At 46.7% G+C, this 20,043-nt stretch overlaps 1 protein-coding gene and 1 long non-coding RNA gene across 5 annotated transcripts in view; one reads left to right on the forward strand and one right to left on the reverse strand.

Moving 5' to 3' along the window:
- Positions 1-9,824: 9,824 nt before the first annotated feature.
- LOC117311160 (uncharacterized) lies at positions 9,825-12,862 on the reverse strand. 3 transcript variants are annotated; one of them, XR_012330379.1, is made up of 3 exons: positions 12,651-12,862; positions 12,446-12,561; positions 9,825-10,290 (listed from the first exon to the last, which is right to left on the reverse strand). It is a non-coding gene; the product is annotated as an uncharacterized lncRNA (long non-coding RNA). The 3 variants fall into 3 exon arrangements; XR_012330377.1 differs by having other exon boundaries at positions 9,825-10,199; positions 12,651-12,857; XR_012330378.1 differs by lacking the exons at positions 12,446-12,561; positions 12,651-12,862 and adding an exon at positions 11,382-11,625 and having other exon boundaries at positions 9,825-10,199.
- Positions 11,853-20,043, forward strand: part of CAMK1D (calcium/calmodulin dependent protein kinase ID) — a 417,170-nt gene continuing 408,979 nt past the window's right edge. For both annotated transcript variants that reach the window (XM_033852368.2, XM_019933273.3), the window contains exon 1: positions 11,853-12,096. In XM_033852368.2, coding sequence (XP_033708259.1) covers positions 12,005-12,096 — 92 coding nt within the window. In that variant the 5' untranslated portion in view covers positions 11,853-12,004. The remainder of the gene's footprint in view (positions 12,097-20,043) is intronic.

Here is a 20,043-nt window from a genome sequence, read left to right on the forward strand (position 1 = left end):
GGGTACCAAGGATTTCTTTCCGTGAAAGAAGCTATGATATCACAAGGGCTGTATTGTGACATCATCACAGAATCTCTTGGGCGTCAGACCAAGAGAGACGGCCTCTTGTTTGGAATACAGATATCCTTGCTAATGAGGAGACTTGGCAGGGAGAAGAAGGAGGACACTCCAAATAAGATAAACGCGGCAGATGGAGGGCCAGATTCTGCACAGAGATCTTGAATATTCTACAGGATACTCGGCCCAAACCGACTTTTCTCTCTTAGTTTTTCAGTAATGATAGATGACAAAGCCTGGGGTAAAAATAAACCCACTTCCAGTGTTGTTTCTGGGTGGTTCAACAGGAAACAGCATTGTTAATCTTGAGGGGACCGCTGAGCTGTCTGAGATTTGGAAGCCTGGGCGTCTCCTGGGAGGAGAGTGATGGGGAAGGAGGGGCGCTCCAGGGCTATTCAGGCCCGAGTTCCTTACTTGGCCCCCTTCTTAGTTCCTGTCTAAATTCAATTAGAAGAAAGGCTCTTCTTCTGGGTGGTAATTTAAATATCTTTCCTCAACATGTCAGTTTTAGACATTTTGTCACGGGTGTAGTTAATGCCCCAATAATCCCACAGTCTGGTTTATGTGCATCTGGGTATAAATGCCACACCTGCCTCTGTCTGTGAACTCTGGAAAAGCCGTTGGACCAGGAATGCTGAGAAGCACTTAAATGATTTTTTTCCCCATAACTTTCGGGTGAATATTTCCCCCTCACGTTTCCTCTGTTTTTAGAAACACTTTGGAGAAATAGAACGATGAAGACCTCCAGGGGCACTCTGTCACCTCGAAGGAGCATATCCTTTTAAAAAAATTAAGTGACAAGTCATTTGCTTTTGTAAAAACTATTGGTCTCCACTTGTAGGTCTATGGTTTATACAAAAATACTCATATGTTGCTGTTTACAGATTTTTTAAAGTTTTGATTTCGAAGAGTTAATGCCCACAATGCCAAGATGCTCTTAGGGCATAAGGTATTGGCAGGGTCAGGCTAATGAGGTTTCCTGCAGCTAGGAAACCCCTGCTGGAGACAAGAATCCAAGACATTCCAAGACTACTGACATCGAATCTAAAATGCAACCATCTAGTGGAAGTCTTGTGGGTGGATGTGTTTTTGGTAGGATTTTTTAAAAATTCTTAAACCATTCATTTTATAATCTGGGCAGAAAACAAAGAGCCAGATGTGACAGCTATTAAAAAGTAAAAGTGCATACTGTTAATACCTTATGTTTACCTACTGGCTTTCTTCTGAGAAGTCCAGAGTGCTTTGCTGGTGTTTTCTTCTCCATACCCATATGGTACCCTCATTTGGAGAAGGGACTGGAAAATGCCTGAAGTCAGGGAGTGGGTTAGACATCAGAGGAGACCTGGGTTCTTTCTTTTCACACAAACACCTTGCTCTGGTTTGTTCTCTGAATTCAGTGGACCAGTATCAGAACACAAGCTAGATGCCTTTCACACCAGTTGTGTTTTAAAAAGAAAACCCCACTCTTGCACCTACTCCGTTGTTTCTCTGTAGCCCTAAGGGAAAAACCTGAACTTGCAAACAGCTCTCACCAGACCGACTGACAAACCTGATTACTTGTTGGCTTGGTTCCTGCGTCAGGCTGTTTGCAAAGTCATTTTTGCATGGAGTACCCACTCACTCACCAATAACAGCACTCTAGGGCTCTGTTGGACTGGAGTTAAGATTGTATTGGACTAGAGCTAATAGTCTATTGGACTGGAATTAAGATTCAGTGATGCTCCTGACTGTTTCTGGGACTCAGGACTGCAGAGATGCCCCAAAAGGAGATTGCATTTTAGAGTCCGAGCTAATCAGTCCATCCTTGACACATACGTAGGACCTCACCCCAGACCTCAAGATGCCTTAAAGACTAGAAATTGAAATACATTACTAACATCAAAAGTAGGAATGTAGGAAGCAATACTGCAACCTCTGGAGTTGTTGGTTCGAATTCCTTCAAAGGTGTCCAGGGTTCCGTTGTGCTTAAGGCTGTGTTCCACCAGGATCAGAAAAGCAGCCACAAGCCCATATACTATCTGTGGGTGACACAGCCGTTCCTGAACTGCAAGGTGGGGTGTGGCTGTTTTCAACCCTGATTGTCACACTTGTTGAAGCACTTAAAATTTTTATTTTGGGGCCCAAAAGAAGGACAGTGAAGGCCTTTCACAAACAGATCCTTCAATTTCTTCCAGCCTATTCTGTGTTCCCGTCTCTGCTCCCTGCATTCTAACCACCAGCACCTCCAGCGCCATTTCCTGAACACACAGCCTTCTGCAGTGCCTTTGGTGTGGTTATTAGCGCTGTTTGCCAAATCACTGCAGGTCTCCACCTTCTGGGTGCATGATAAGATTGCATTTCCAGGCCCCCTTGTGGGGTGAGGCTGTGTCATCAGTTCCGGCCAGAGTGGAAGTGATGTGTGTCACTTCCGGGACAGAGCAATCCACCAACTGCTGTGCAAACCTGGCTTGATTCCCCTCCGCCACAGGGACCAGCAGAGTTCAAGATGGCGGCTACTCTGCCAGCAGGTCCCGACCAATGGATGAATGTGAGAAACAAATCTTTGTGCCTATGCTGCTAAGATTTGGGGGTTGTCACCAGGCTATTCTGATGGATATACCTTTCTTTGGTTTTTGTTCCTTTACACATGCTTTTCCTTCTGCTTGAAATCTGCATGCACCCTCCCTTCCCTCCTTGGCAAATTCTTACTGATCGTCCAGACCCAGGTCGAAAGTTTTCCTTTCTGCGAAGTCTCTTCTGACCCCTCCAGGAACTTTGGCCCTTTCTGTTCTGTGCTTCCCCACCCCTCTCTGTGCAAACCTCCGTTATAGCCTCAATCACATTTCATTTTTACTACCTGTTTGCATGTCTGCCTTTGTCTCTTAGACTTGGAACGTCTTGAGGGCAGGAACTGTGCTTCATTCGTTTTTCAATCCAAAGTGTCTATTTCTTTTTTTTTTTCAAAGTGTCTATTTCAAAGTACAAGCTCAACAAATATCTCACAGAGAAATTAAGCTGCTCAGAATGGTTGATGGACAGAGTTCAGGTTAGTTCACTGGTGTTACGATTCATCTTCCCAGTGCCCCCAGATGCACCAGAACTGGTAATTTACCAAACACTGGAAGACATTTCTTTTTAAAAAAATTTTTATTGACGTATAGTTGATTTACTGTATTGTGTTAATTGCTGCTGTGCAGCAAAGTGATTCAGTTATACATGCATATATATTGCTTTCCGTATTCTTTTTCATTGTGGTTTATCACAGGATATTGCATATTGTTCCCTGTGCCATACAGTAGGACCTTGTTTATCCATCCTGTATATAAGAGTTTGCATCTGCTAATCCCAAACTCCCAATCCTTCCCTCCCCCATCCCCTCCCCCTTGGCAACCACAAGTCTGTTATCTGTATGTGTGTCTGTTCCTGTTTCATAGATATGTTCATTTGTGTTGTATTTTAGATTCCACATATAAGCGATATCATATGGTATTTGTCTTTATCTTTCTGACTTCCTTCACTTAGTATGATAATCTCGAGTCCATCCATGTTGCTACAAATGACATTATTTCATTCTTTGTTATGGCTGAGCAGTATTCCATTGTGTGTGTGTGTGTGTGTGTGTGTGTGTGTGTGTATACACATACGCCACGTCTTCTTTTAAAATAAATTTATTTATTTATTTTTGGTTGCGTTGGGTCTTCGTTGCTGCTTGTGGGCTTTCTCTAGTTGCGGTGAGTGGGGGTTAATCTTTGTTGTGGTGTGCGGGCTTCTCATTGTGGTGGCTTCTCTTGCTGCAGATCACGGGCTCTAGGCGCACAAGCTTCAGTAGTTGTGGCACGCAGGCTCAGAGTTGTGGTGCACGGGCTTAGTTGCTCTGCAGCATGTGGGATCTTTCCAGACCATGGCTTGAACCCGTGTCCCCTGCGTTGGCAGGCGGATTGTTTTTTTTTGTTTTCTGAGAAACACGTACATTTACTGAATGGAAAACAAGCCTCCTCGTAGAGCCCAAAACCTTGGCAGGCGAATTCTTAACCACTGAGCCACCAGGGAAGTCCTAGAAAATGTCTTCTTTATCTATTCATCTGTCGATGGACATTTAGGTTTTTTCCCTATCTTGGCTATTGTAAATAGTGCTGCAGTGAACACTGGGGTGCGTGTATCTTTTCGAATTACAGTTTGTCTGGATATATGCCCAGGAGTGGGACTGCTGGATCATATGGCAACTCTATTTTTAGTTTTTTGAAGAACCTCCATACTGTTTTTATAGTGGCTGCACAAATTTACATTCCCACCAACAGTGTAGGAGGGTTTTCTTCTCCACACCCTCTCCAGCATTTGTTATTTGTAGACTTTTTAATGATGACCATTCTGACCTGTGTGAGGTGGTACCTCACTGTATTGATAGTCTTGATTTGCATTTCTCTAACAATTAGCGATGATGAGCATATTTTCCTGGGCCTATTTGGAAGACATTTCTTAAGATTGATCCCTCTCCTTCTTCAACATTATTTGACTGTTACATCTTAAAAATGTTTGTGGTTCAAATTACTGAAAAGGAAAAAAGATCATCTTATAATTAGGCTCCCATCTTTTGATAATTACTCATCTTTACAGGAAAAGATTTTTAAAAAGATTTGGGGTTTTGGAGAAAATCAACTTTATGGGCAGTTTTTGGAGGCCATTGTGGTTGGTTGTGTAGGCCTGGCTTTGTTAATATGAAACAGCATATTTATTGACTAAATGCCCTCAAATTTTATAAATGCATTTATGTGTATCATCCAATGTACCTCCTTCAGTTGTTTGGAATATAGCATTAAGTTTAAATATAAATTGATGAGATTCTACTTCAGTGTCTGTTGTAGATCCTGTTCTGGGTAGAAAATCAGGGGAGGTACCATTTTTGTTTAGGCCTGGTTCCCCATAGAAGAGGAAACATATTTACTACTTTCAGTGTCCTCAATTTTATTAATTTTTTTGGCTGTGCCACATGGCTTATGGGATCTTATTTCCCCGACCAGGGAATGAACCCGGGACCCTGCAGTGAAAGTGCTGAGTCCTGACCACTGGACCACCAGGGAATCCCCATTTTTTTTTTTCTTGTTCTCAGTGTCCTCAATTTTATAAATGCACCTGTGCATATTGCCAAATGCACTTCGCTAAGTTAGGAATAGACTCTTTTTTTTTTTTTTTTTCGGTACACGGGCCTCTCACTGTTGCGGCCTCTCCCATTGCCGGAGCACAGGCTCCGGACGCGCAGGCTCAGCGGCCATGTCTCACGGGCCCAGACGCTCCGCGGCATGTGGGATCCTCCCGGACCAGGGCACGAACCCGCGTCCCCTGCATCGGCAGGCAGACTCGCAACCACTGCGCCACCAGGGAAGCCCAGGAATACTCTTAATTCTAACATGAACTGACAAGATTGTGTTGCAATGTCAGTTGTAGCAGAAGCAAGATCCAGGTCTGGGAGAATGTTGGGAAAGTTCCCGCCCTTGTTTCAGGTCTAAGGTAGGAAGATAAAGGTTATGTCCACCAGGTAAAGATCCAGGAGGGTGTGTTCATTTAAAAGTTCCTTGAGGTTTGAAAAAAAAAGAAACTTAAAAAACAAAAGATACATTTCTGGATTTAGCAGTCATTTGATTATCCTATTTTGTTTTTGAACAACTATCATTCTCCTCTCTTTATGGAAAAGATGTTTACATGGTGGGGGAAATCTCTCACTTTTGCCTGCTCAACATCCATCCCTCCCCCTTCAGTAACAGCTTCTCAGTGTTTGTCTGATGCCTTTTATTTGAGTAACACTTTGACGGAGGGACTACAGTACCACAGTTAAGGGCAGGGCTCTGGAGCCAGGCTGCTTGGGTTTTATTCATTCATGCTGTGTGCCCTGGGGTGTGTTTCTTAACCTTTCCAAATCTTGGTCTCCTCCACTACAAAATAGGAGTAGTGATATTACCTACTTCATAGAATTGATGTGAGGATTAATGAATAAATATGGTAAAGCACCTGGAACAGGGTCTAATGCATTATATGAACTCAATAAGTATTATCTATTATTATGAAATTCTTACATAACAATTAATTTCTTCAGGGACTTTATAAACATATCCTCTATCATTGGATGTGGCTATGGAAGTCTATGAAAGGCTGATATTTATTTTTCCCATTACATGTAACTTGATTTTTTTTTTTTTTTTGAGAAAACCAAAGGACTATTTCTTTGGAGTTAAGTAGTTTTACTAGGAAATGTCTTGATATTGATCATCCATATATTTTCTGATACCTGATGTGCCCCTTCAATCTGTAGATTAAGTTCTTCATTTCTGGAAAGTTTTCTTCTTCTTCTTGTTTTTTTTTTTTTTTGCCACACTGCGTGACTTGTGGGATCTTAGTTCCCCAACCAGGGATTGAACCTGGGCCCCTGGCAGTGAAAGCTCTGAGTCCTAACCACTGGACCACCAGGGAATTCCCTGGAAAGTTTTCTTGAATAACATCTTTAAATATTTTTTGTTCCATTATTTCAGTCTCTTCAGAAGGGATACCATTTATGAATATATTGAACTTCATGTTTCATATAATTTTCTAGGTAACCTTTACTCATTTCCATTTTCTTTTCCCACTATTCTTGATTTGTTTTCTATATCCCTTAAAAAGTTTTATACCTATGGTGATTTCATTTTGTTTCCTGATTCTTTCCTGAGCTCTCCAGCTCATGTTTTAAGTCCTGTTGTTGTCTTGCCCTATCTTCCCTGAGCAAGTTCTTGTCTTATACAATTATTCAAAATAAATTTTGATACTTTGAACACAAATTTTATCTATTCTATAGCATTTTTTTTTTTTTTTTTTTTTTTTTTTTTGCGGTATGCAGGCCTCTCACTGTTGTGGCCTCTCCTGTTGCGGAGCACAGGCTCCAGACACGCAGGCTCAGTGGCCATGGCTCACAGGCCCAGCCGCTCCGCGGCATGTGGGATCTTCCCGGACTGGGGCACAAACCCGTGTCCCCTGCATCAGCAGGCGGACTCTCAACCACTGCGCCACCAGGGAAGCCCCAGATTTTTTTTCTTGTGTTGAATCTTCACTTCTATTGTTCTTCCTACTTCTTCACTCTCTCTTTTTAAATTGGAGAAATTTTGTAAAGATTTTGTGCTTGTTCTTGTGCTTGATTTTTCATGTAAACTAGATGAGTTCCTCTACGAAGAGCTATTTGTAAGAGGTTCATGGTAAGGAGTGAGACTTAGACATCTTCCAGGCTAGCTGGAATTATCTTTGAATCATGCTCAGGTTCTTTATAACCCAGGTTTTGGACTAAAGGCTCTTTTGTCTTTACGTCTTTGGATAGAGATCTGAAACAAAAACACTGAGTCCCTCTTCTCAACCCTGCCTCCCTGCCAGGCTGCTTTTTTTTGCAACGGTGGCAATTATATGTGATTCCTCATTCAGCTTTGATTTTTCTAGGTGTCATTGTTGTGTACACAGTCAACAACTTACGCTGATCATCAGCACATGGGCAGACCTCATTTTATTGTACTTCGCAGATATTGAGCTTTTCACAAATTGAAGATTTGTGGCAACCCTGTGTCGAGCAAGTCTATTGGCATCTTTTTTTTAATGAAGGTCCATACATTTTTTTTAGACATACGCTATTGCACACTTAATAGGCTACAGGACAGTGTAAACATAACTTTTACATGCAATGCGAAACCAAAAAACTTGTGAGACTCACTTTATTGCGATGGTCTGGAACCAAACCTGCAGTATCTCTGAGGTGTGCCTTGCTAGGAAATATGGCCTAGTAACTCTCTTTAACTATTTCTAGGAACTACATACACAATTTAAGATAACCAAACTTTCACAGGGTTTGTGAGAAGAGGCCTCTAGCATCAGAGTGTTGTCACACAATCCATTTGATGGAAAGGATGATGCCCAACTTTTTATTTTTTGGCTGTGCAGTGCGGCATTCAGGATCTTAGTTCCCCAACTAGGGATCCAACCCACACCCCCCGCAGTGGAAGTGCAGAGTCTTAACCACTGGACTGCCAGGGAAGTCCCGATGCTCATCTTCTAATAATGAAACATTTTTCCCTGCAATATTTCTGGCTGAGATTTAAATAAGTTTTTCGTGTAGAGTGTATCTACATGAAGTCACCTAATAAAACATTTTTGATTAATACATTTTTAGACCAAAGAGTTCTTAAGTTTTCAAAGAGTAATGATATTCTGGATAAGCTTTTCATCATATGAAAAAAACACACTGATTTACAAATCCTAAAATCATTGAGTTTACTTACCACTCTCCCTCCTACAACCTGGGTTTTATAGGCTCAGGGAGGTAAAGTGTCTTTAACACAAACTTAGCAACAGACTTGGGACTTGAGCCTAGTTTCCTGGATTTCTAGTTCTGTCTACCACCCCAGCTTGCCTTCCTGGTTTATCACTTTAGGTACTAAAGGCTGAATAGAGGTAATTTAGAAATTTTCTATAATCTATTATAGATTATAGATAATCTATAATCTATTCTATCTATAATCTATTCTATCTATATAATCTATATAGATCTATAATCTATATATCTATATATCTATATAATCTATATAGATCTATAATCTATATATCTATATAATCTATATAGATCTATAATCTATATATCTATAATAGATTATAGATAATCTATAATCTATTCTATTCTATAATCTATTATAGATTATAATAGAATATATTAATCTATATTCTATTATAATCTATGCATTTGCTTTAGATAGTATATATTTCCCCCACACCACCTGCCCAGCTCTGAACCTGGGCCACACAAACCTGACCTACTGGCAGAACTGTTGGCTGGAAAAGAGTTTGATGGGCATAAAGTTAGTAAGTCTTTAATGATGGGTTATTAAACAACGTGTTCTTTGGGTCCTTTAATTAAAAAAATTAAAGGCTTTAAAGGAAATATAAAGACTTGGGACCTAAACTTTAGTAATCTGGAATATCTGCAGAGCTCTCTGGAGTGGAACTGTTAGGGAACAGACAGCTTTTGACCGATAGGTAACAACTGATTGACAACGGAGTTGGGGTGGGAAGAAGAGTGTGGCAGCCACCACCGCTAGAAAAACACGGCAGCTGGAAGAAATGCTCTGTTACTGGAGAACAGTCCAAGCAAGAGTCCTCAAGCAAACAGGATTAAGCCCTTAACAGGCTACGGTTTAACCATTCTTTGGGAATGATGGCTTTGTTCTCTATCGCAGTTTCCAAGGTCAAGATCTCTTACTTTACATGGTGTCCAGTAAGGGAGGAATGACCGTGCTAAAGCCAGACTGAATTGTCTTTGACATTTCCACCTCCTTCTTTGGGTCATGGGATCCATGCTTTTGGGCTTGGCCTCTTCAACTCCCCATTAGTTTGAGTCTTTTCTCTAGGACCTAGTCCAGCTGAGGATAACTTGATAATGCTCTGAATGAACATCATTATGGAAAATTTGGAATAGAAAGAAAACTCCCCATTACAGTTCCAACCGTAGAAAACTTCTTTAGCATCACCACTTCTTTATTTCCGGGGACAATAGCTGAGACTGAGAATTGTTATCATGAGCTCCGGTGTTTGATCCATAGGCTAGAAGCAAGGGTGAAATAGAGAGGAAAGAACGGGATAAGGAGGAGTGGAAGGAAGGGGAAGGGGAAAAAAGATGAGCAGATGCATATGGCGGGCATGGGAGTGTCCGCTGGGATCTTAGTCACACCTGGTTCCTACTCTTCATATTGCCTAACCTTTGACCCCAATAAACAATAGTACAGTTCTTCAAAAAAACTTTTTTTTATTGAAGTATAGTTGATTTACAATGCTGTGCAAATGTATTCCTTCTTGAAGTGGTGCTGTTTGCTTTTGGTGACGTGCCCCAACTTTGAGAGAGGTTCCCTAGTCATCCATCTTGGAAGTTGGGTTTGTCAATTTAGTCAGTTTCTAACAGCCAAATCCCCCGTTTGCTCTCCTCAGCCTGGAGAGCCTTAAGCTAACAGCCCCTGAAAGGCGGAATCCAGCACGCAGATGTGGAGGAATGGGCAGGCCAGATTATCTTTCCATCTCCTTGGGGTCAGGGAAAAAAGGTGGAGGGCGGCAGGGTGCAGTGTGGGGTGGGTACAGACGGCTTCTGGGAGAGCAGTCGGCCAGCGTCCAGCCTGTCAGAACGAGGAAGAAGGTGCTGGGTAAGTTTCCTCTTCAGGGAGTAGAATATTTTTTTCCCCCTTTTACAGTGAAATTGGAACAGTCCTGGGAAAATGGGACAGGTGTCACCAATCAAGACACAGGGCTGTTTACCCAACTCAGCCGAGGGGCCCTCAGGAAGAGAGAGTCTTGATACGAAGAAAACTACAATTTTTCGAAACACGAGGTAGTCCCTGCAGGTTGGGAATGGGCGTCTGTACGTGGATCGCCCTCTGACAGGTGGACACGGGAGAGGGATGGGCAGTCAGAATGCGCCTCCGAAATGGGAGGCCAGAGGGAACTCTGGGTGCGTTTCTCCAATCTGTTAGAAAGGCTATTTCCAGGTACCTTCCCTGGCACAGCGTGCCCTACTAAACCCACTGCGGCTGGGCTGAGGAGGGGCGGCCCCCCTGGCGAAGAGAGCGTGGGGCAGAGGTTCACTTTGCTCGAAGTCTCTGGGTTTCGGCCGGCGAAGAGAGGGAGAAACCAGGAGGGGCCGAGCTGGAGCGAAGGCCGCTCCAGCCCTGGGGCCGAAGCAGCCTGGGAGGCGCACAGAGCCCGGCCCTGAATCCACCCGCCGCTCGGCCGCCAGATAACCCTGAGAGTTAAGCTCCCAAAGAGAAAACGAGGCAGCGCCTGGCACGTCTTGCGCGTCCCCGGCCGCGAGGCTCCCGGCTCCCTCCTCGCCGCGAGGCCCCCTCCCCCAGCCATAATTGGACACGGGCGCCGATTTTGGTGCAATGCGAATTAGCTCCAGTCGCCCAGTCGGGAGGGCCAGGCAGGCTCGGGGAACGCCAGCCGCCGGCGGGCGCCGCGCCGCCCGAGTCAACGCCCACCTCCGCCAGCATCCCCGCGGCCGCCGCCTCCCGTCGCCATAACAACCAGCCCCCGCGTTCGACCCCGCGCAGCGCCCGGACGCCCGGGGAGGACGCCCCCGCCCTCGGCGCCCGGCATCCGGGTGGCCTCGCGCCCCCGCCCTCGCCCGCGCCCCCGCCCTCGCCCTCGCCCCCGCCCTGCAGCGTCCTAGCGCAGCGCAGAGGCGCCCTCTCCCGCAGCCGGAGAGGAAAGCCCTCGCGCCCCCGAGACTTGACTTTGCGGAATTAATAAAGCAGCCCCGGGGGGCCGGGGTCCTCCAGCACGCGCCTGGGCGCCCGCACCTGCCTGGGTCCCCCGCACCTGCCCTCTCCTGGGCTCCAGGGCGCGCGCGGCGGCGGGGAGCGTAGCCGGGCGGCGACGGCGGTGCCCCGGCGTCCGGGGCACGGCGTTCCCGGGGAGCAGGACATCCCCGAAGGCGGCAGCACGCGGGAGGCGGGGAGGCGGGAGGCGGCCGGGGCGCGCGGGGAGGGCGGGGAGCCCGCGGGAGGAGGAGGAGGGAGGGAGCAGGGCGGGCGGCTGGGAGGGAGGAGAAGGGAGGCAAGAAAGTAGCAGAAAGTGAGGCTGGCAGCCGGCTGCAAAGGAGCCGGGCGAGTGGCGGCGGCGGCAGGAAGTCTGTGCCCGAGACGCGCAGAAATAAGAGCCAGGGAGGGACCGCGGCGGCGGCGAGAGTGAAAGAGGAAACTGCAGAAGAGGAAGCTCTGCCGCAGCACAAAGTCTCCTCCGGCTCCCGCGCCGAGCATCCCCGCGCCGCCAGCCCAGCCCTCCCGGACCGGCTCGCCGCCGCCGCCGCCGCCGCCCCCGCGCCCCCGCGCTCGGGCGTCCCCTCCTCGCGCGCCCACCCCGGCCCCCCGCGTCCCCGGCCGCTCCGCCTCGCCGCCCTCTGCGCACGCCGGCCTCGTCTGCCATGGCCCGGGAGAACGGCGAGAGCAGCTCCTCCTGGAAAAAGCAAGCTGAAGACATCAAGAAAATTTTCGAGTTTAAGGAGACCCTCGGAACGTAAGTGGGGACCGGGGAGTAGAGGGTGGAGATGGCAGCGGCCGCGGGTGCAGAGGTGGCTCCCGCTGCCACCGCCGCCGCCACCGCGGTAGGAACCGGCGGGTCGCCGCGTCCTCATTGTCCAGTTCTCGGCTCTGCGTGCCCCCCTGCGTGCCGGCCGCGTGGGTCGCCCCGCGGGCCCGGGTGGGAGCCGCTCCTGGGCGGGGGAGGCTCTGGGCTTTAGGGGTCAGTCGCAGGCGGGCGACTTTTCACTTCCCTGACACCGCCGCCCTCTCGACTTCTCCCCATGCGTGACTGTGGGCTGAGCATGGTGGATATTCCTGTTTACTGGCTGCGTGCGTCTACTCACCGTGTGCATGGGTGCACCGTGTCCGCGAGAGACGTGGTCACGAGAAAATCGGGCTCCAGGCATTCCCATTTCTGTCCTTCCGTTATGTATCCTTATAGAATTGACATCTTCACGTACTAGGTGTAGGCAAGACTTCGGATGACCGCGCAATTAAGGAAGGGAGGAATTTCGCAGTGTTCAGGGTCACGTGTGGGCAGAGCCTTACCTGAGCGTCTGTCCATTTCACCAGGCTCGGCAGCACACGCTGGGGTGCGGGTCGCCAAGGGAGGGTCTGCGAGGGTCGCTGTACCGGTGGTTTCTCTCTAGGGCTGTGTGTAGTCCGAGGCTGGTTGAGGAGTAACCAGAAGTCCATGGCAGGAAGGCTCCGAGCATGTGCTGCTCCATTCAGCTGCTGTTCCCTTTCTGCCCAGGAGTTGGTTTTTGTTTGTTTTGTTGTGGAGTGCCTCAGAATAGGTAGGGAGGCTGATAGTGAAAGAGAATCGGGCACTGCTGGAAGAGTCTGAAATTGGAGTTATTTTCTCCCCTCATGTGATCGGTATCTGTCAGCATATACATTCATACATACACATATGTGCTGTATGAACCGAACGTTTTGCAGGGGTTCATGGAGGTGTTAATTAGGCTGGGAAGAGATAGACGAGGTGTTTCATAAGAGAAATCAGTGTGCTCTTCTCTCCTGTCTTCCTTAACCCCCCTTTACTTGCTATTGTGGTTGGTTTGCTTTTCCAGGACCACATTTTCAAACCCAGATTGTTTTCTGTCCCATACTCAGGGTCCACTGAGTTGTTTGGTCATTTTCCCTCCCCGAGCCGCGCATCTGCAGTGGTCCCCCAGAGCCCAAGTTGTGAAGGTAGCATCCCTGCCATGCTTCTGATCCTGGGGACGCACACTTGCCGAGGATGAGAACAGGGTCTCCCAGCCGTTGTGCTCGCTTCAGGAACACAGTCTACCTGTGGGTGTAGACTTTCTGTCTGTTGGAAAAAAACAGAAAGGACTTAGCCTTTTCATAGAGAGGGGCTTGGGGCTGCCTCTTAGCATGGCCTGTTAAGGGGTGAGGTTTTGTCCATAACTTTAGAAAATTATCATTGAGGTTTATTTGGGTTTGGGGTAGTGACTCTGAGGTGCTTAAGTTGCCGAGAAAGAAGCAGCGTGTGCTTGCTGGTCCTCCTGAGACCAGTCGCCTCAGATGAGGGGATGGGAGAGAGTGGAGTCCCATCATGAGAGAATGCGTTCCTTTGCCAGGCGCATCTCCACCCGAGCCCCTCGAGCTGGTCCCTCTGCCTGCAGCCTCCAAGCAGACGGATGCAGCTCCCCTGACTGCCTCCTGCTCCCTGGAGAGCCGGGTAGCTGCCCCTCTGCCGTGGCTGGGCTGCTCAGCCCCATGAGCTGTGACTTCACTGAGTGGCTCCTGCTGTGGCAGGTGCTGTTTGGGTATGACTGCTGGTGGTTCCACCTCTGGGCAGGATGGGGACTTGACTCATGGTGACGGAGAGACTGTACAGCTCTTGCAGAACAACCTCTTGGACTCTGGCCACATTCCCCGTGAACCTGGGGATGGGTCTCTGTTAGGGTTCCAAAGCTTTGCCTTCTGTCTTGGAAAGAATTCTTTGAAAAGAAGCTTCCCACTGTGGTCCTAGAACTGGGGTTCTAGAAGAGTGAAACACAAACAATAAAATGATCAAAATGTTTTCACTCTGACCTAGCAATCCCACTACTGGGCATATACCCTGAGAAAACCATAATTCAAAAAGAGTCATGTACCAAAACGTTCATTGCAGCTCTATTTACAATAGCCAGGACATGGAAGCAACCTAAGTGTCCATCAACAGATGAATGGATAAAGAAGATGTGGCACATATATACAATGGAATATTACTCAGCCGTAAAAAGGAATGAAATTGAGCTACTTGTAATGAGGTGGATAGACCTGGAGTCTGTCATACAGAGTGAAGTAAGTCAGAAAAAGAAAGACAAATACCGTATGCTAACACATATATATGGAATTTAAGAAAAAAAAATGTCATGAAGAACCTTGGGGTAAGACAGGAATAAAGACACAGACCTACTAGAGAACAGACTTGAGGATATGGGGAGGGGGAAGGGTGAGCTGTGACAAAGTGAGAGAGAGGCATGGACATATATACACTACCCAACGTAAGGTAGATAGCTAGTGGGAAGCAGCTGCATAGCACAGGGAGATCAGCTCGGTGCTTCGTGACCGCCTGGAGGGGTGGGATAGGGAGGGTGGGAGGGAGGGAGATGCAAGAGGGAAGAGATATGGGAACATATGTATGTATAACTGATTCACTTTGTTATAAAGCAGAAACCAACACACCATTGTAAAGCAATTATACTCCAATAAAGATGTAAAAAAAGATGTTTTCACTCAATTGCATGATAATAATAATAGTAGTAGTAGTAAAGGTAGGTGACTTTATTAAATGAATACCAAGAACCAGTTGTTATTCTAAGTGCCTTAGGTATAGTAACTCATTTTACTCTCACGTTAACCTGATAAAGTGGGTATTTACTTTTATCCCCACTTGGCAGATGGAAAAACTGAGGCAGCAGAGAAATTATGTGACCTGCCAAACCGGAGCTACTTATTAAGTGGAGCTGATATTCGAATCTAGGCAGAACAACTTGTGATTATGCATGTGGGGTTGAGCCCCTCTGTGGATTATGTAACAGCAAATGTTAATAATAATTTGACTAACTTTAGTATTTGGAAAGCTAATTTTCATATTAAGGTAAAGAAAACCTAATTATCCAAACATGTAACATGTGAAAGCTTTTGGGTTATCAACACCTTTTTGTCTCCTGGACTTTCTAGAAGTGGTCCAAAGTTCAGGATGCCTGTTTCGCCCTGGGCCAAGTCCAGTGATCCTGACCTGGGTCTAAATAGAGGTCACTTCTGGTTCTGTTAGTGTGGATTTTGGCTTTGGGCTCTACACTTGTTTGCAGTGGAACCTAGCATCCGTCAAGGGTGTCAACAGTTACAATTGAGATTCATTTCCAAGGTACTCTGCAGGCCCAATCATTTTGTTTGTCACACTTTTACCATATGCCTTTAGGATCCTAAGGCAGGAAAGCCCTGCCAGGAGCCAGATTGTCAGCCCACAGTGTTAAAATGCTTTTAAAATAAAGCACTGTGAAGGCTCAAGGAGCACTCACTTGGCAAAACCTTGTAATCTGATATCTGGCTGCCTGATCCCGGTACCTTTCCATGCAGAGCACAGCCTCTACTGTTGAAGGCCAGAGGGTCAAGCCATTTAGACCATGTGGTCAGCGGGACCTTGCTGGAGGGTGGGAGCCAAATGGGAGTGAAGGGTGGCCCAGAAGGGTGGGAAGAGAGCTGGAGGAAGCAAAGGACAGCATAGGGGAAGGAACCCACTGGGTGGTTTGGACCTGGGTTTTCTGATGCACCCCTGAGTCAGGCCTCAGGAGAAACCTCTCAACTTATGACCTTCAGTGTGGCTCTCTTTGAAGGGGAATCCCAGGCCCTAACCCTGGCTCTGAACAGGGTGGGAAGGCTTAATTACTGTTTATTAATCAACGCCGTGTTTTCAGATCCCTGCCTGGCACGCCAGATTAATGTGGGATCAAATAAATGTTGTGTAACAGCAATTAGGAGTCGTAAACATTTCTGTGGAGTGTTTGCCGAGGCCATGCAGGCCATCTCTACCGTAGGTGTCTTTCCACGTCTTCTGAACCAAGACAATGAAAATAGGCCATTTGGAGAAAGATACAGATGGGAAGAAAGGTTTGACTGTGGTGTCCAGGAAGTACCCCAGACTCATGGAAGTGGCTTCTGTAATTGCCACGCCATGAAAGGCATCTGAACAGAGGAGGCCCTGAGAGTTGACACAGAATGATTCTCCCAATATACCTCATTTCTTCCCCCAGAGTATGGAAATGGCACGTCCTGGAAAATAGATCTTCATCTCTGCAGGGTATGAATACACGCTTTTCTTACAGACCGAATGTTTTGTGTTGAAGTAATTGCTGTTTGTGGGGGGCTGGAGCGGGCACCATGGAGGTCTTGGGCCTGGGCTCAAGGTCTGAGTCAGCCGCTGCTGGGGTGTGTGGCCTGTGGGCTGCTTGGTCATTTTTCCACATGACCTGGTCTTAGCTTCCTCACCTGTAAAATCAGGGGGAGGGCAAGGAAGATGGGATGATTTTCAAGTGCCCTTACAACCCTAAGATTTTTTTGGCTTGTCTAGGTAACGAAGGCACTCACTACAATTTTTCGGGAGCTTTCGTGTGTAGCTAGAGCAGCTTAGCCCTATTTGGAGGGACATTTTTATGGCCAGGCTAGTAGCAAAGTGATACAGCTCAGGACAGGAAGTGTTATCCCACTTGATGTCAGTAGCACAATGCCTTTGCTTTTTCATGAAATGAGTGCCTGCTGGGTGCTGCTTTAGGAGGGGTATAAATAGAAATTTCTGTGGGGCCAGCGCTGTCTTTTCCCACTAGTATCTTCCTTACATGCCTTGTTCTGAAATTGCTCAATCAGTACACCTGTTGAGGACACAGATTATTGATTTATCTGAAAGCCCGGGTAGAACACAGACTCACCTGTTCTTTTGTGGGAGGCAGGTGTGTGTGTGGGTGTAGGGGGAGAGGGAGATTGCAGAGCTACCCGAGGTGATTTGTGTATTTGACCGACTGATTTAAGAGTAATTTTTCTGAGACTACTCAAAATTTTAGTCTGTGAAAAGCATTTAAAAGAATATTACCCAGAGGAGCAGAGAGGTGGGCAGCCCCCAGAGTGCCCCCCGAGGGTATCCCAGCTGCGGCATTGGTTAGAAGTTTGCATTTTTCAGCCCTTTGTTTGAGGCATGATATAAATTCAGCCTCTTGTACATTTAAAAATATCTATTGAACACCTGCTATATTCTAGGCACCGGTGCACGGTAGCGGGGAGTACAGCAGCGAACAAGCAGACACAAATGCCTGCTTTCCTGGAGCTCACATTCTGGTGAGGAAGCCAGAAAATAAAAAAAAAAACACATGAATCAGGAAGATGTAGAGTATGTTATCTAGTATACACGTTAGGGGAGAAATGAAGCAGAGAACGGGGATTTTTGGGAGGGGGAGGTGATGGTGGCTTGAAGCAGGGTAGCCAGGGAGGGCCTGGCTGAAGAGCTGCTATTTGAATAAAGATCTGGAGGCTGCATTGGGGTAGCTGAAGGTAAAATGTTCCGGTCGGAGGGAACAGCAAGGGCTGTTTTGAGCAGAGGTGTACCTTGACCTGACTCAGGTCAAGGTCATGGCTGTGGTTGCTGTGTTGAGAATGAATGGACGGGTTCAAGGGCAGAAGCGGGGAGACCAGCTCGGAGGCTATGGAAACCATCTAGGGGAGAGAGAATGGTGGTGGAGGACTGGGGTGCTGCTCTGGGGGTGATGAGAAGTGGTTGGATTATGGAAACATGTGGAAGGGAGAGCCGATAGGAATTGCTGGTAGATTGGGTGTGGGATGTGAGATTCGCCAGGGATTTGGGGTTGGAAGAAAGATGCTGTTTGTTGCTTTTGGTCAGTTTTGTTCCAAGGATTTTCTGAGCACCTGCTCTGTGGGCACAGCAGGGCTGTCCATGTTCTGGGAAGCTCTTGGAAAGAGTTTGGAGGGAAAACTCAACATTCTTTGGGCTCCTGGGTTCTCCTTGTGAGGGACTCTTGGATTTATTTATTTGTTTATTTTAAAAAAATTAAAAAAAATCTTTGGCCACACCACGTGACATGTGGGATCTTAGTTCCCCCACCAGGGATTGAACCTGCGCCCCTTGCATTGGTAGCATGGAGTCTTTTTTTTTTTTTTTAACATCTTTATTGGAGTGTAATTGCTTTACAATGTTGTGTTAGTTTCTGCTGTATAACAAAGTGAATCAGCTGTATGTACACATATACCTCATATCCCCTCCCTCTTGCATCTCCCTCCCACCCTCCCTATCCCATTGGTCTAGGTGGTTATAGGGCACCGAGCTGATCTCCCTGTGCTATGCGGCTGCTTCCCACTAGCTAGCTGTTTTACATTTGGCAGTGTGTATATGTCCATGCCACTCTCTCACTTTGTCCCAGCTTACCCTTTCCCCTCCCCATATCCTCAGGTCCATTCTCTAGTAGGTCTGTGTCTTTATTCCCGTCCTGCCCCTAGGTTCTTCATGACCATTTTTTTTTTAAAATTCCATATATATGTGTTAGCATATGATATTTGTTTTTCTCTTTCTGACTTACTTCACTCTGTATGACAGACTCTAGGTCCATCCACCTCACTACAGATGACTCAATTTCGTTCCTTTTTATGGCTAATATTCCATTATATATATATATATGTGCCACATCTTCTTTATCCGTTCATCCGATGATGGACACTTAGGTTGCTTCCATGTCCTGGCTATTGTAAATAGAGTTGCAGTGAACATTGTGGTACATGACTCTTTTTGAATTATGGTTTTCTCAGGGTATATGCCCATTAGTGGGATTGCTGGGTCATATGGTAGTTCTATTTTTAGTTTTTTAAGGAACCTCCATACTGTTCTCCATAGTGGCTGTATCAATTTACATTCCCACCAACAGTGCAAGCGGGGTCCCTATTCTCCACACCCTCTGGAAGCGTGGAGTCTCAACCACTGGACTGCCAGGGAAGTCCCAAGGGACCATTGGATTTTAAGGCTAATCTCTTTCTTTCCGAGAGCTTGTGTCTGGGATGGGCTTTTGAAATATCTCCTGTTCTGTCACAGGGGGAAGTCATGATAGGCTGGACATTTGAGCAGCTGGACAAACTGCTTAACTTCCTGTGAAAATGCTGGGTTTTGCCTCCAGAATTATCACCAGGAAGATCACTCTGACAGGTTTGTAGGTTACCTACAACTCTCCCACTTGATTTGGGAATTAAAGCGCAGACGTTCTGTGAAAAATAATAAACGTGCAAACTCCTGCTAGGTCTTTCTTTGATAGGATGTTTTATGTTTGGAGAAAAAAAGCCAGAAGTTTTTCTTGGTTGCAAAAAAGATAAACCCTCGTGGCCTTACTGATTAGTACGGTGGGATCTGGGAAATTGCACTTTTTAGAGCTTGGTCCCAGAGGGGCTAATGAAGACTAGGTCTCAAGTAGAAATTTCTGGATCAAACTTGGCAACCGAGTGGACAATAATTAAACTTGGCAGGTGGACTTCCTTGTCCTCTCAGAGGAGGATTTTAGGGGTTAACTTGTTGAGCTTTTTTTTGGCTGGGTCTCCATAAATCCCTTTAATCTTTCCTTTCCCCAAATAAATCTCCGTAAATCCCCTTCAATCTCTCTCCTTCTCTGCCTCTCCCCTCTGGGAGGGCTTAGCATTGGTCCAGCAGGGCACTGTCACATTATTGGACAGCTTACATCCACAGGGTGGACCCCAGGACCTCACATTGCCTCCAGTCCTCATGAGATTTTTCAGGAATCGCCGGGGAGCCCACAGCCCCTGGGGACACATTTCTTTAATTGAAGAATGAACCACTTATGGGTGGCCAGCACGAAGCCTGGAGCCTGACTCAAGATCCAATGCACAGGGACACATGGACCCTGGGAGACATGCCAACATTACCTTCTTTTGCAGTTCACGT

The sequence above is a fragment of the Tursiops truncatus genome, chromosome 2 (assembly GCF_011762595.2).
Source record: "Tursiops truncatus isolate mTurTru1 chromosome 2, mTurTru1.mat.Y, whole genome shotgun sequence".
Lineage (NCBI taxonomy): Eukaryota > Metazoa > Chordata > Mammalia > Artiodactyla > Delphinidae > Tursiops > Tursiops truncatus.